A 17,520-nucleotide genomic window follows, 5' to 3' on the forward strand; every position below is an offset into this window, starting at 1 on the left:
TTTTTTGCCAAAACCAAGCTTTTTTCATTACTCTGCACTGAAACAATCTGGCCCTAGACATTTTTGACTTTTGGAGACTTTTAGTGACTACTTCTATTTCCTTGGGTTTTGTAGAAGTATTTAAATTATTTATCTGTTCTTTTAATTGTGACATGTGATGTGTTCAAAAAATTGTCTATTTCTTTCAAATTTTTCAATTCTGTGGAGTACAGGTTTTTGATGTATGACTTCATGATTTTCTGGATTTTTTTCAGTGTCTGTTGTTATGCCTACTTTTCATTTTTGATCTTGTTAATTTGGATATTGTCTCTTTCTGTCTTTTGTTTGTTTTGGATGTTTGTCTATCTTGTTCATTTTCTTGAAGAACCAACTCTTCATCTCATTGATTCTTTGTATTGTTCTCTTTGTTTTTATTAGATTGATTACAGTCCTCAATTTGATTGTTTCCTGGTGTCTACTCCTCCTGGGTAAATTTTTGTTGTTGTTGTTCTAGGATTTCAGCTGTGCTATTTAGTTGATAGGGTGAGAATCGTCTAAATTCTTTATGTAGTCATTTAGTGCTATAAATTTTCCTCTTATCCCTACTTTCGTAGTATCCCATGTTTGGGCATTTGTACATTCATTTTAATTGATTGTTAGGAAGTCTTTCATTTCTTCTTTTATTTTTTTAATTAAATTTATTTTTCAATGATATTTTCTCATTTTGCATACCTATCCCAGTTGCCTCTCATTCTTTTCCTGCCAATCCCCCCATATTCCTTCATACCCCAGACCTCCATCCACTCCTGAGAAAGGGTAAGACTTCTTAAGTGGAGTCAACAAAGTCTGACATATCAGTTTGTGGCAGGACCAAGCCACCACCCCCATATCTAGGCTGAACAAGGTATACCTCCAAAAAGAATGGGCTCCATAACGCCAGTTCAAGCACTAGAGATAAGTCCTGGTCTCTCTATCAGTGGCCCCATAGATTACTGAATCCTCACAACTGTCGCCCACATTCAGCAGGCTTAGTATGGTGCTATGCGGGCTCCCTAGCTATCTGTGCAGTCTGTGAGCTCTCACTAGCACAGATCAGATGTTTCTATGGGTATCACCATTATGTTTATGACTCCTTTGCTCATATTGTCACTCCTCCCTCTCTTGAAGTGGTCTCCAGAAGCTTGGTCCAGTGTTTAGCTATGGATATCTGCATCTCCTTCCATCAGTTGCTAGATGAAGGTCATATAATGACAATTAAGGTAGTTATCAATCTGATTACAGGGGAAGGCCAGTTCAGGCACCCTCTCCACTATTGCTTAGGTTCTGAGCTGAGTCATTCATATGGATTCCTGAGAGTTTCCATAGTTCCAGGTTTCTTGCTAGCCCCAAACTAGCTCCCTCAATCAAGATATCTCTTTCCTTGCTCTCCCTTTCTGTCCTTCCCCCATCTCAAACATCCCATTCCCTCATGTCTCCTCCCTCCCTTTTTATCCCCCTCTTCTTGGGAATCTTTAATTTCTTTATTCATTCATTCATTGACCCGGTGGTGATTCAGTTAAACATTATTCAGTTTCTATGAATTTGTAGGCTTCCTGTAATTTGTATTGTTATTGAGTTCTAACTTTAAGCCATAGTAAGCTGATAAGATACAGGGGTTTATTCCAATTTTTTGTTGATATTTGCCTTATGAATGAGTATTTGGTCAATTTAGAGTAGATTCCATGAGGTGCTAAGAAGAAGATATATTCTTTTCTGTTTGAGTTGAATATTCTATAGATGTCTGTTAAACCCATTTGAGTCATAAAATCTCTTACTGCCCTTATTTCTCTGTTAATTTTCTGTCTGACATATCTGTACATTGGTGAAAGTGGGTTACTGAAGTCTACCACTATTAGTATGTGTGGTTTGGTGTGTGATTTAAGCTTTAGTATTATTTCTTTTACAAATGTGGGTTCCCTTGTATTTTGGGCATTAATGTTGAGAATTGAGACTTTATCTTGATAGATTTTCCCTATGATGAATATTAAATGTCCTTAGCAGAAGGTCAGCTCCTATTTTCATATCCATTCTGTTAGCCTGTGTCCTATTATAGGTAAATTGATTCCCTTAATTTTAAAGAATCTTAATAACCAGTGATTGTTAATTTCTGCTAATTTTTGGTAATAGGGTGTATGTGTCCCTACTTTGGGATTTGCCGGTCTTGGATTATTATTGTCTGTGCTTTTATGGGTGTAGCTAACTTTTATGGATTGAAGGTTTCCTTTTATTTCTTCTACAAGGCTGGATTTGTAGATAGGTATTGTTTAAATCCTATTTTGTCATGGAATATTCTGTTTTTTTCTGTCTACGATAATTGAAAGTTTTGCTGAATGTAGTAGCCTTGGCTGGCATCCATGGTCTCTTAGTGTCTATGTAATGTCTGTCCTGGACCTTCTGGCTTCTGGTATAATTCTGATGGGTCTGCTTTTATATGTTACTTGGTCTTTTTCCTTTGTAGCTATTTATTGGTAGAATAGATTACAATAATGCTTAATATTCTTTCCTTGTTCTGTATGTTCAGTGTTGAGATTTTGTGGTGAAAGGACTTTGTTAAGAGAGATTGCACACTCATTTCCTGGCTGCCAAACCCAAATAATCATGCAGAAATTGTATTAATTGCAACACTGTTTGGCTGATGGCTCACATATATTTCTAGCTAGCTCTTACAACTTAAATTAACCCACTTCTACTATTTTATGTTTTACCATGAGGCTTGTGGTTTGTTAACTCTTGTTTCTTGGGTGACTACTGGCATCTTCTGACTTAGCCTTCTTTCCCTTCGTTCAGTTTAGTTTTCCCACTGAGATATATTATGCTATGTCATAGGCCAAAGTATCTTTTATTTATTAATCAATAGTATTAAAACATATTCATACCATACAAAGGGGAATCCCACATCAAGACTTTTCTTTGGCCAATTCTGTTTATTGTTCTGTAAGCTTCTCATATTTTTGTGAGCATGTCCTTCTTTAGATTAGGGAAATTTTTTATGATTTTTGTTGAATATATTTTCTGTGTGTTTCAGCTGGTATTTTTCTTTTTTTATCACCATTATTCTTAGTCTTTTCATGGTGTCCTAGATTTCCTGGAAATTTTAGGTTACAACTTTGTTGGCTTTAAAGTTTCCTTTGACCGATGAATCTGTTTCCTCTATTGTATCTTTAATGCAAGAGAGTCTCTCTTGCATTATGTTGGTTATGCTTGCATCTGTAGTTCCTGTTTGTTTACCCAGATTTTCCATTTCCAGAATTCCCTCAATTTGCATTTTCTTAATTGTATCTATTTCAGTTTTCAAGTCGAGTTGTTTGCATCGTCTATTTGATTGGTATATATTTTTAGCTTTATTGGTTTTCTTTAAGAGATTTATTGTTTCCTTTTTTTGTGTGTGTGATTTCCTAAATGTCCTCTTTTAATTTTTTTTTGAGACAGAGTTTCTCTGTGTAACAGGCATAGCTGCCTAGAACTACCTCTGTAATCCTTGCTGGCTCGAACTCACAGAAATCTGCCTGCCTCTGCCTTACAAGCACTGGGCTTAAAGGCGTATGCTACCTCTGCTTGTCTCCTAAATTTCTTTAAGGGAATTTTGCTTTTCTTCTTTAACAGCCTCTATCATCTTCATAAAGTTATTATAGGATCATTTTCTTCTGTTTCACCTATTTTGGCATGTTCATGTCTTTCTTTTGCAGAACCATTAGGTTCTGGTGTTATCATTTTGTTCTTTATGTTGTTGGATGTGTTCTTGCCCTGGCATCAACCCATTTCTTCCCCTAACTGCTGTAGACTGCCACCTAGGGTCTGCTCTTTGTCTAGTTGGTGAAGGAGGTGTCTGTGTTTTCAGGTTCACTGATGCTGCTAGTGGATGGTTGGGTTATGATGCTGAGTGGAACTTGTAGAGAGGCAAATGGGAGGTGTGGAGCAGCCTTTCTGTGGGAGTCTTGCCTCCTGACCAGCTAGTGGGACTACAGTGGATGCGGGAGAGACACAAGGCATGCCCCAGAACCTAGGGCATAAAGATGGGGCTTTCCAGCTGGGAGTCTAGTCACTTACCTCTTTGTCCAATTGATTCAGATGCTGCCTCTGCCTCTGGGTGCTGCTGATGCTGTGGTTGACAGTTAAGTTTGTGGGGTGGGAAGGGGCTTATAGATTACAGGGTCCAATGGGGTGGCGGGTGGAATAACCTGACCACAAGGGCCTTACCTGCCAATTGGCTAGTGGGACTGTGATGGGCAGAGGAAGGGTATGGGGTATGATCCAGAGCCTAGATCATAGAGATGGGGCTGCTCAGCTATGAGACCAGTCACTCACTTCTTTACCCAGTCGGTGCAGGCAGTGTCTATCCATATGAAACTTTGAAACTGATTGTTCTTCCTATAATTGTAGATGGTTAGAAAATAAAATGGGAATAGAACTGTTTGTCAATGATTCAGTTAGTTTAATTAAGAAAATTATAGCTCAACTTGACTATTTCTGTGAAACAAAAAATTAAAAATTACATGCTAAAATTTCACAGAGTACAAATGAAAACTTTCATAATTCAATAAACAAATACTAAATATATACTATCTATCAGATATCATACTATGTATTTCATCACTGAAAATTTGTGAGCCCTTTTTAGACCAATGTACCCTTGGAAAACAACAAGTTTAGTATATTCTTGGAAAGTCATCTTTCCTTAATGCGTTTAGTGTCATATGTAGTATTATAACTGATAGTTCATTTTGTGGATAAATTTGCCAGCATTTATTTATGAATAAATGTGTATTGATTTTTCTGTTCTTCTTGAACAACCGAGATAATATTGTCCAAAAGAAAATTCTATAAAGATAGATATGGTCTTCAGTATCTGTTTCTCTAACATTAGCTATATGTGCCTTACGAAAAGTGGCGTGTCTGAACAACTGAGGAAGTTTTACAAATAACTGAATCCCAATAGCTACTCTATTAGATGCTACAGTTCTAACTAAAATGTAGTTATGAATATTGTAATGCTTTTTTTTAGATCTTGGGTGAAGAGGAGTAACAATATGATGCTAAATGGAATATCAGAAATTAAAATTTCAGGGTGAAATTTTCTTTTTGAATTAGTATTCTGTTACTTATTAGTCTTGTGTCCTTGCAACTTATATTTAAACCTCGTGTCTCAACTTTCTTCTATACAAAATGACAATAATAACTGCTCCAGATAATAATTATTATTATTTGCCTTTCACGTTATTGTTATTTCTATATGTAAAGGTGAACTGAGTTAATATATGTAAAGAGATTAGTACAGTGTCTGACACTGTAGATATGACAACTTGGTTTTCTACTCATGGGCATGCTGTTGTATTCTATGACATGCTAAAATACCATAGTGTATGCTGGAATTAGTCACTTTGTTCTATTTGTGATGTAGCATACACTTTTGGAATGACTGGTATTACGTCAGAGCTCTACATCTCATCTAACATCATTTGCTTTAAAGCACTCAAATGAGTAAAATAAGGCAGTCATATGTAGGGAGGTTTATTTACTTTGATACAGATGTTTCAGCACATCATTTCTGTGCTCTGTGGAAGTATTTGGTATTTCAGGTGCCAGTGGACCTTCAGTCAAGTCGCTTGGCTTTGATAGACTAATCAATAAAGATGACACAGAGGTAGTTGCACTGTAATTCATTTTAAATGTTGTTGTATTTGTCTGTTCCAGTTACTGGCAGAAGAGTTGCCCTTGCGCCAAGGAATTCTAAAGCAATTAAATGAAACGGGAAGAGCAGTACTTGTAAGTGCTCCCATAAGACCAGAAGAGCAAGATAAACTTGAAAATAAGCTCAAGCAGACAAATCTCCAGTGGATCAAGGTTAGACATTAACCATCATCTCTTTCGCATGTGTTAAGTATTGCCAGTGTTTGTACTTGCTTTGTTTCTTGCGTGTTTTCTTGGAAGGAAGCAGCAGTTTGGATTATTGGTTTGTTTTATAACCTGATTATCTGATTTAGCTCTGTAGCTTCCTAGAAACGGGAAGCAGCTTGTGATAGTGGTTGACTTTGCATTAGTGATTGAACGCCAACCATGCACTAATACTCTTTTAAAAATTATTCCATAGGTAGAAACATTCATAAAGCAATTAATTTGAGTGACATGTTCAAGGTCAAGAAGTATAGTGATGAAGAATTATTGTTTTAGATGTAGAATATAGACATAATTGATAACCAATGAATGATAATATGCTAAAAAGTTATTCTATTTCCAGTGACTTACTTGCAAGTCTTTGTCTTTCCACATAGGACACATTCTAAAACTGATGTAGAATATAAAATATTTTTCAATTTACTACATAATTAAAAATGTAATTAAAAAACAACTTGCATATAAAAATTTATATTGTAATCTAAGTTCTTTTGACCCAGTCTCACTTGTTTTTTATTTCAATTTTCCTTTGATATGGAACCAGTCTCATTTATTTACTCAAATGGAATATTTGCCATCTTTGTTCCAATGATCCAGAATATGATGTATTGGAGTTGATGTTTTGAATTTCTGATAAACAAAAATCATTGTAATTTTTCTCCTCTGGGTTAGTAGTCTAGAAAGATATAATTAATTTCTAAGTATCAAACATGTATCGGTGATATTTCTAAATTTGCCTATTAATCCTAATAGTAGAATATGTTTCAAGAATATGATTCTGTCATATTCAATTAGAAATCAAATAAGGCTAGTTGCTCCCTTTATAATCCTTATAATTTTAAGTGGACTTTTGTTGACATAACCTGTGTCAGTAAAAAAATCTTTTCCTCCATATTTATCATGAAAAATGGTATGTGTTGTATAGTATGGTTGATCTCTTTAGTTTCTCCTCCTTCTTAGTCTATTAAGTACAAGAGTAAGAAAGGAAATGAACAATGGTCAATGGCACTCTTTTATACTTATAACTAATTATAGCTTTTTTCTTTCTTCTTTTTTTCTGGAAAAAAGGTGAATTATTACCATTGATTTTTTTTAAAAAACGTGCAATCACTTTGAGATTCCCTATTATTCATGATTCATTTTATAAATGGCTGGATTCAATTTTTTAATATTTGCTGAGTTTTTGTGCATCTTTGTTCATGGCAGGGAATATTCCTTAACTTTTTTCCTAGCATCCTCAAGTGCTGGTAGCAATGCAAGCATAGATTTACAAAACAAATTGAGAGGTTCTCTTTGTTTCTTTGTTCAGGATGTAATTGTTGAACAGTCTTCTTATTTCTTTCTCATATATTTTAGAAAATTGGTTGTTCTGCTATCTAGGCATCAAAGTTTTATAGTAAGATTTAAGAAATTGATTTACTTTTTTTGCAATAGATAGAGACATAGTTGATTTTTAATTGCTCTGTAAGCATTTACACTTTTCATCTTCCAAGGAATTTGACTGTAATTTTGGTTTTTTTCCACATTTTGAACTATAAACACCCTGCATACAAAGGGTTATATTTTGGGACACTCATCAAATGCTACCAAGTTCAATTTTTTTATTCAAGAATTCTACAAATTTTCTTTGTTTAGAATTGAGATTAGTTTTGCTTGTCAAGAAGTACTAGTCTTTAGTATTTTCCTTTAGTAACAAATGGAACACCTTTGATCATATTCTACTGATAAAATAACTTAGAAAGCAATTTCCACTTAAAATCTCCCTCTCCTCAATTTTAACCCACTTCTTGGCTATATTCCTCACATTATCTTCCCTTTCAGCTTGCCAGGGGGCTTTCTCCCTTTACCTAATGCAGTTTCTCTTTTCTGTTATCTATCCTTTATGTGTTTTCTCCAGATAGGTCTTTAACCATCAAAGATGTTTTCAGGCTTCTTCATTTTTTTACAACCATTCTACTATGGTTTTGCACGTATTTATTAACTTTTTTCTATTCACAGTATACAGGAAATTTTAATCTTTGAAATAGGGAAAAATATGTTCCAAGAAGACACTGGAGAACTGCAATTTTTGTGTAATACAAAATGGCTTCTTTCAAGAGTGCAAAATCACCTTTTGCAAATTGTTTGTTATTCATTAGCACCTATCTAAATTGAGCGGCCTAAGTAAGTTGTACTAGGGGCTAGAGAGATGGCTCAATGATTAAGAGCATTGGCTGCTCTTCCAAAGGTCCTGAGTTCAATTCCCAGCAACCACATGGAGGCTCCAAACCATCTGTAATAAGATCTGGCGCCCTCCTTTGGCGTGTGGGTATACATGGAGGCAGAAAGTTGTATAAATAAATAAATAAATAAATAAATAAATAAATAAATAAATAAATAAATCTTTTTAAAAAAGTAAGTTGTACTAAACAGAACTCTGTTATTTGAAAAGAAAACAATTGAATCTTAAAATTGTGCCACGTTATTTATTTGATTCTAAGTTGAGGATGCTGAAGTTCTTGTAACAGATCATTGCCATGACTGATAAAATATGTAGGCGCTCAAAGAAGTACCACTTTGTGATATTGTAATAAAAATTGATATTTGAAACTCTATGAATCAAGCAAGAAGATATATTCAAAAATCATTTGAGATATCACATTTCCTATTAGTTATGTGAATGATAAGATTGAAATATATTTCAGAAGATTAGAAACTTAATAAAAAATTAAAAGTTATTTGTTTGATTATGTCAAAATATCCATATTAAATCAGAGATATTTGCACTAAACATGATATATTGGCCATTTAAATTTTGTAATTTTATAATAATGCAAAGAAAATCACTACTATAGGACAAGTGCAAGGAGGAGAAATATTTCAAAATTTTATATAATATTCAAATACATTTTGATGTAACAAAAGAAGCAGAAAATTATAAAAATAGGAAATCCTGTATATAAAAACTTTTCAGCTTTGTGGATTGTAAAACTTAAGGTTTTACTACTTCTATAACAAAATAAAAACACAACTTTTGTATCAAAAAAGGCAAACTAAAGAAATGACATTATTTGATATAGATTTATACTGCTACAAAACAATATCTTTGCCTCTACTAAAGATTAAATTTTCAGTGCTATGCCTTTGACGACAATTATAAATTTAACATACAAGTCTTTTCAGTAGGTTTTCAGTAATGAGAACAGCTAACGATAAATGGAGAAAAGAGGCACTTGTGAATCTTATGAAATTCTATGAATGAAATCTCAAGTTTGGGACCATAGAAGTATTTACAAGGAACTCTTCCCTCTGTTTTCTGTTTCCTCCTGTGAAAAGGGTAGAGTAAATAGTGCATTAAGAACTTATAGATAATTTTTTCTAGATTGACACATACGGCCATTACTTAGCACATTTTCCCCAGAAAGACCTAATGGAAAGTGGAAATTCCTGGTATTTCATTATGCTGTGTAGCTAACTTAGCAATTATTTGCACAGCTTTATATTTCAATACGGAAAAAAAGCAGTGAGAGCCAGTGTATATGTTTCTATATTTGCACATGCCTATTTCCTGATATGCCCATCTAAAGCGAAAACACAAATGGAAAATGAACTACATAAGCATAATTTACTAAATTACTAAATTTTTAATCTCACGTGTGAAAAATGTTGAGAACACTTGCATTAGCCTTCATTAGGTAAAATCACCTAACACAAAACCTGTTTAATGACAACCTGTTGACTATATCTTGAACTTTTGAGCACTATACTGCAAGTGAAAACCAAAATGCTTGTGTGAGTATTATTTTACTAGATTATAATAAAAAGAATTAAAAGTTGATCACCAGCTGCTATTAGTGTGATGAACTGATAGATGATTCAATAAATCTATTAGCTTGTTTTTTCTCTGGGTAATATATATATATTGATCTTATTGAGCTGTTCCTATTTCTCTGCCCCCCATTCCTCTCCCTTCCCCTTCAACCCTCTCTCATGGTCCCCAGGCTCCCAATGTACTCAGGAAATCTCATCGTTTTCTACTTCCCATGTAGATTAGATCCATGTGTGTTTCTCTTAGGGTTCTCATTGTTGTCTAAGTTCTCTGGGATTGTGATCTGTAGGCTAGTTTTCTTTGTTTTTTGTTTAAAAGCACTTATGAGTGAGTACATAAGACAATTGTCTTTCTGGGTCTGGGTTACCTCATTCATTAGGCTGTTCTCTAGATCCATCCATTTGCCTGCCAATTTCAATATGTCATTATTTTTTTCTGCTGTGTAGTACTCCATTGTGTAAATGTACCACATTTTCCTTATCCATTCTCTAGTTAAGGGACATTTAAGTTGTTTTCAGGTTCTGGCCGTGACAAACAATACTGCTATGAACATAGTTTAGCACATGTCCTTGTGGTACAGTTGAGCATATTTTGGGTATATACTGAAAACCTTCTTGAGAAAGGTTTTTTCCTAATTTTTTCTGAGAAATACTCATACTGACATCCAAAGGGGCTGTACCAGCTTGCACTGCCACCATTAATGCAGGAGTGTTCCCTTTACCCCACAGCCTCTCCAGCATAAATTGTCTTCACTGTTTTTTGCTCTTGGCCATTCTTACAGGTATGTGATGGAATCTCAGAGTTGTTTTGATTTGCATTTCTCTGATGTCTAAGGATGTTGAGCATTTCCTTAAGCTTCTTTCAGCCATTTTAGAATCCTCTGTTGAGAGTTCTGTTTTAGTCTGTATTACATTTTTTATTGGATTGTTTGTATTTGGATGATCAATTTCTTGAGATCTTTGTATATTTTGGAGATGAGACTCTGTCTGACGTGGGTTTAGTGAAGATCTTTTCCCTTTCTGTAGGCTGTTGTTTTGTCTTGTTGACCGTGTCCTTTGCTTTACAGAAGCTTTTCAGTTTCAGGAGGTCCCATATATTAATTGTTTCTTTCATTGAATGTAAGAAAGAGAATTACAGACCAATCTCTCTCATCAACATTGATGCAAGAATACTAAATAAAATACTGGCAAATCAAGTCCAAGAACACATCAGAAACATCATCCATCATGATCAAGTCGGCTTCATCCCAGAGATGCAGGGATGGATTCAACATATGAAAATCTATCAATGTAATCCACCATATAAACAAACTGATAAATAAAAACCACATGATCATCTCCCATTAAATGCTGAAAAAGCATTTGACAAAATATAACATCCCTTCATGATAAAGGGTAATTTATCTTTTATGGTATAAAGGTAAGCATTGTTTCAAGGCAAATATAGACATTAGTTTAAATTATTAACACAGTCAAATAAGCATCAATTAGTAGTACACTCATTTTGTATAATATACAAATTCACTTTTGATTTCTTTAACAAAATATCCTATTATTTTATACCATATTATGATTCTTTATTATGTTTAAATCACATTCTATCATAATTTTCTTTAGATAAAAATGTGAAACTATGGAAATTTGTAGGTTTCAGATCAGTCAGATAAAGAAGCTTCAAGAAGCTGTCACACATCTTCCTGATTCATATACCAGCTTCTGGAAACATATGAAATAATATTAACTTTTATGAAATGTAGTCATATTTATTATAAATATGAACATATAAAATAATGCATGTAAAATTGCCTAAATAAAAATACTCATGACAAAATAAAGTGATATTGTATGACTGAATCATTTTACAGACACACTTAAGACATTGTCCTGAAAAAATATATATTCAGTTGAATAAATCTTCCTAGAAAATCTGATTTACTTTACCCAGAAAATAAAATAGGCTTAAAATCATGTGTCCTCAAGCTTAGCCTGAAAGCACTTTTGTAATAAAGCTGAAATTACTTTCCAATAAAAATCATAAAATAAAAACCATGAAAGTAAATACATAGTTAAATTCTTAAACCAAAACATTTTCTAAAGTACACTAGTAACTGTATCTAAATTTCCAGAAAATATTAATCTCTAATCATATTATTTCTAAATATCCATCAAAGGAGGAACCATTTTAGCAATGTTCTTTTCTTTGTGTCAGTTTAATAAATTGTTGGTCCTTTTTCAGGTACATTTGCCATGTATGTCAGTCATTAGTAGTCATTACTACAAATGGAGAAAGTAAACTGTAGAAAAAGTTACATAAATCCAAGACTTGGCTGTTTCACTTCTTACTAAAATATCTCTAATGTCTAGTTACTAAATAGATTGAAACTGAAAGTTGGAGAATGAAGTGGTAATTTAATGTTTATAATATAGTTGTCCTTGATTTTAAATTCTATAAAAATATATGTGATGTTGTGGTTTTATTGCTAGACTATAATCTCAGTTTCCCTGAACTTTCCCATATTTGCCTGTTCTCCAATTATGATTTTATAGTCCCTCTTTTCTTTCTCATGATTATCCACTTTTATTTCTAAAATATCTATAGGTCATCCTCTTTATGAGAACAAACATCAGGCTCTTAGAGATGGGTTCATTACAGTGCTCAGTAATTATAATTTTAATTATAATTACTCCTAATGCTCTTAAAACTAGCAGCATTATCTACCTTGTAGACATTTCAATGATGTTCACAAGATTGGCCTGTCCAAGAAACTGGATCGTTATTGTTGCAAATAGTCACTCTGTCTACAAAGTAAATTTATAAGTATATATCGCTTTCTATTTTTCAACCTATTGGGATTTTGGACAATAAGAATATGTATTAGATAATTTATGATGAAAAAGTGAACAAGGTTGATGAGAAAGTAATTTTCTTTTGTCATTAATGATTAATGATACATTATGTATTCTGGTGATTATCAACTGCGTGGTCTCATACCATTCCTAGAAATGCCTCATTTATTTCGGTGCTAAATTCAAATATCAATAGATCTAGTCAGCTTCTAGAAGGAAATTCAGTACAGTAGTGTGTGTGCAATGAGGAACAAAGTATCTGGCACAACTTAGTTGCACAAAACAGCTCATTTTAAATGTAGAGTAGTTAAAAATGTTAAAATTTAAAGACAAAACACATCATCCTTGGTGAATCAGCTTAATCAAATAGTAATAGCTATAAGTATTGAAGAACAACCTGAGTTAGCAATGAAAGGGCGGATGAGAGGCGCATTCAAGGAACTAAAACTACACCGGCCTAATAGAAAGCACAGAGGGTTTTTTAGTCAAAGACTTCCCATTCCAATGATCTTGACTTTAAAAAGAAAATCTCTTTTTTTTAAATTAATTAATTTATTTATTAAAGATTTCTGCCTCCTGCCTGCCACCGCCTCCCATTTCCCTCCCCCTCCCCCAACCAAGTCCCCCGTCCCTCATCAGCCCAAAGAGCAGTGAGGGTTCCCTGCCCTGTGGGAAGTCCAAGGACCAAAAAAAAACCAAAATGGAGAAGATGCTAACAGGGCTTTGCCTTCCCGGTGTGGGAACGCCGCGCATGGAGAATCCCTAGGGTGTAGAAGACAGCTGATATACGCTGTGCAGCAACTTTACTGTACCGCAACATTTACTGTTCATTGCCTGTGTTCCAGTCTTGACTGTGGGTCTCCTGAGAGCAGGCCTTGTGTGCCTTTTCCTCTTGAGCACTTCATGTGTTTGATACTATGCTAGGCGGGCATGAGGGTAAGTGATAAATATCTGCAGGAATAATTTTTTTTGAAGAAATCTCTCAAAAAAAAAAAAGAAAAGAAAATCTCACCAAGTAATATTACAGGTGAAAAGGGCTGGACAATGTTGAGCTTTTCTTTTCAGGCTTAGGTTATTTGACTTTTTAACCTTGAATAAAGGTGCATATGATTCATTGGTCTAGCTCTTCCTCAGGAATCCAGACCCTGCACTCTTTCTCTTCCCTACAGTCTTGATGTTGACAGGATGATTTGTTGAAAGTTTCACTTGTGCCAGATATTGTTTATTAGGGAATATCAGCTGATATGATTTGTTCAAGAAAATGCTATTTTTTAAATTAGAAAGACAACCATTTAGGACATATTATACAATACTGATATTTTGCTATGATTCATTTACATGTGAAATTTTTCCTTTCATCACTATTTAATGGTGAGAATGTGTATCCAACATGAAAATGTATTCTTTAAGTCTGCTATGGCACACTCTTTATTTAAAAGGTAAGATATTTTCCAATATTAACAGATTTTATTATTCTTGGCAAACACTCTTTCCTGTTCACAATGAATTTAAATGAGAAAGAGAGTATTATGATGATAAAAAGAAAATGAGGAGAAAAATTTCATAAATCTTGACCTTCAGTATAACATTTTTCAAGTCCTTTATTAGCAAAAATGTGTTTGCCCTATGGCAGTGATTTTGAGACAGTAGAAAAAAAAACATACAATAGAAAAGGATTTTGCCAACACACAATGATTTTTTTCCCTTTTGTTTCTGCAGGATTTTTTTTCTTACTAGATTATATGACATCACCTCTAAAGCTAGAAGGGCTTCCTTTCTTCTTAATAATTTAATAATAATCTTGAATTCAATGGAGGCTTTCATATACTCACTACTTAAACTGAACCTTAATAAGGAAAGAAGATTAAAGACCATATTTAAGGATACAGATTGTAAATTCTAACCTAGTTTCTGTTATTATATCACCTGGAAAGTTAATATGTAATGTGAAAATAAAATAACAGGGCTATGAAAGGTCAGAATCATACCAAAACCCAACATTTTAGTGAACTCTTTATACTTATACATTAAGCTATGTGATTTTTATTTATGAACCAAAAAAGAATTTAATAGTAAATCCTGACTACTATATGCATGCTAGCTGACCCCTAGTACTTCAAACTGGAGAAAAGGGACACTGACCAGAGGATGTATTCTGTTTTTGTTATGGTCCACCTGCCAAGGCTTATAACAGATCTGTAATGGATTTCTTACCTTTTATTGTATAGTAAATGGATTGATAGATTGTGCATATGGCCAATGAACCATGAAACCCCTGATTTGAAGGAAAGAGTTTATCACACTTTGATGTTATTTCTGTCTTATGTCAGCTGAGAAGGATGAGCTAGATTATCTGTAAGTAAGTTGAATGCCAAAAGCAGCATTGGCCTCATTTGTCCACCTTATATACTTCAGGGGAAGTCTTTTGCGTGGCTTATGAAGGGGCTAATCGGACCTGATGGAGAAATTTTGGTTGACTGCATTTGAGTATGTTTCCTGATGTTAGAACTAATTATCAGACTTCAGAGAGATTATTTCATTGTTTGTTGCTGGATAAATTCAATCTCTTTTGCTGTACAAGTTAAAGTATTTGAGTGGGATGATGCCATTCCGATTTGTGAACATTCTTAGCACTGGAAAGAGCTTAGTCCATCTTTGGCATGCTTGATCAAGTGTAGAAGAAAAGAGGTAGGCCAGAAAATGGGCCAGAAACCAAAGTCACTACAAGGGTATTTCAAGAAATTTTGTTTTGATACTTGCAATATGTAGGAAATCTATTAATGACTGTATATTCCATACAGACAAAAAATAAACTTCTTGTAAGACTTATATATCCTATTTCTGGTGTGAGAGCTACCAACATTTTGAATAAGAGAATATTGTTTGGACTTATTCAAACTTTATAAAAGAGTAAAATTTCTACAACTCAGTAAATGACTACCACAGAGATCATTTTTGCTATTTTTATCATTACAGGTCCTGTTTCAATATAGTAAATTATTTTAAATCACTTCCCTGTGATGTTTTTATTAACTATGTGTCTTCTTCATCCTAAAATTTTTAAGAGGCTGATGAGAAATGGAAAAAGATTTTCTGGTGTTAGATAGGTCCCCAATTTTTGGAAACTAAAAATAAACATCCCTAAAATAGATAAAATAATAGAAACCACCTCCCAATTAAAATAGTTCACTGTGAGTGTATGACAACTATTTTAAATACTAAAATATCAAGAGAAGATACATACTTTCATTAATATCTCTAATTATTCATACTGTAACTCAAATGTAACACAATTAAACAGTGACCTCTAGTTTGTGTAAAGTAGCAAAGTTTCTTCTTCCCATTGCCTTACCTGAGCTCATTTTCATAGAGGTGTCTAATATATTTGAGGCATATTTTGACCCCTACTTGTTCTCTTCATGAAGAAGGACGCTTAAAAGAAATCCCATACTAGCTCAGAATTGAGAAATAGATGGTTATTTATTTAGGGGTAGATTCACAAATCAGAATCCTCTCCTTGAACAGAGATCATCAGAAACAAAATGCCAGAGCCAGAAAAGAGGCCATACACATGCTCTACATTAGCATATATAGGATAAGAGGCCAAACCCCAGTGGGGAGGTAACCACTGGCTGAAAGACTTCCTACAGTACCTCCCCCTTTTGTTTAACGAGAGTTCTAAGCCTGATACAATATTATATACAATAAGAACAAATATATTCAATAATTATTCTATCCTAACTAGTTTAAATCTTGTATAATAAATTACTTGGCCAAGTCATGAGAGGAAAGTAACTACAACTATCTAGTTTTCAACCCCATCAAAGATTTGAGAAGGGAAATAATATTACTTGAGTAAGCAGTAAGTGCAGTCAAGCAACTTCCAAAATGTGTAACAAATGAAAGAGACAACTGGCTTCTTGGGCAATCACCCAAAGTCTCATTTGCAACGTTGAAGCAACCAACTTTGGCTAATGCCTAGAGTAATTGACAGACCATTTTCAAAGGAAAGGAAATTTTCAAAAAACCGTCTTACACTGTCCTGGCAAGATTTGACAGTCCTGCTTATCCATTTCCAGATACCATGTAATTTGTCAGTGGTGGAGGCATGGGCATTTCTTTGCCCAAAGGCCAGTTTTGCCATGAAATAAACAACCTCCAAGTGGAGTGTTTTTGGTGCTCAACATTCTCTCAGGAATAGGTCTGTGGTGCCAGGACCAATCATGTCTTACTTCAACCTAACCCTAAGTAATTTAAATGTCATATTCTACATTTATTTACAGTGGTTGAAGATTACCTATCTATGTAGAATATATCACCATGTTTCTAAAGAACCTGATTAGTCTAAGTATGACAAATACAGATGACTATTGATCTATATTTCTTAATACCTATATAACTTAAAGACTAAGACTTCATATTAGAATATTATAAATAAACAAATGTGCAACAAGTGAGGACAATGACCTCAAAATGTAAACAATGTATAAGTATCGTGATCAGAGGTAGAAATGTACATTGCAATATGATAAATATATATCAATATATAAAAATATTTTAAGCAGAGGTAAAGCATGCATGTATATAATATTTAATATAATTTAACTTTGTATCAATATACAAGAATCTGTATTAATGCAATTGCCTATAAATAATAACTCACAAGAATTCTCTCTATTATTCACTATTGTTATTAGTGTGAGTAATCTCATACTAATCTATTATCTTTTTTTTCAAAGAAATCTCTGAGCCTACAAAATTTCCTCCCAACTCCCAACCCTATACCAATTATGATCAACCCTTAAATGATGTCCCTAACCCTAAGACAAACCTTGTAGGGAGAGGGATGGCATCTTCTAGAATTACTTCCAACTGTTATGGGGGCAATGTACTTTCTACTGGATCTTGTGAAAGAAAAATGATGGTTAAGTTCCAAGATTACTGTCTTGTATAATT

At 33.8% G+C, this 17,520-nt stretch overlaps 1 protein-coding gene across 1 annotated transcript in view; it reads left to right on the forward strand.

The window, feature by feature from the left end:
* The window catches only part of Dmd (dystrophin), a 1,456,297-nt gene that overhangs the window by 627,437 nt on the left and 811,340 nt on the right, over positions 1 to 17,520 (forward strand). Inside the window, exon 34 of the mRNA XM_026777353.1 lies at positions 5,710 to 5,859. Within this exon, the coding sequence (XP_026633154.1) occupies positions 5,710 to 5,859 (150 nt within the window). The remainder of the gene's footprint in view (positions 1 to 5,709; positions 5,860 to 17,520) is intronic.

The sequence above is a fragment of the Microtus ochrogaster genome, unplaced genomic scaffold (genome assembly GCF_000317375.1).
Source record: "Microtus ochrogaster isolate Prairie Vole_2 unplaced genomic scaffold, MicOch1.0 UNK58, whole genome shotgun sequence".
In the NCBI taxonomy this organism is placed as follows: Eukaryota; Metazoa; Chordata; class Mammalia; order Rodentia; family Cricetidae; genus Microtus; species Microtus ochrogaster.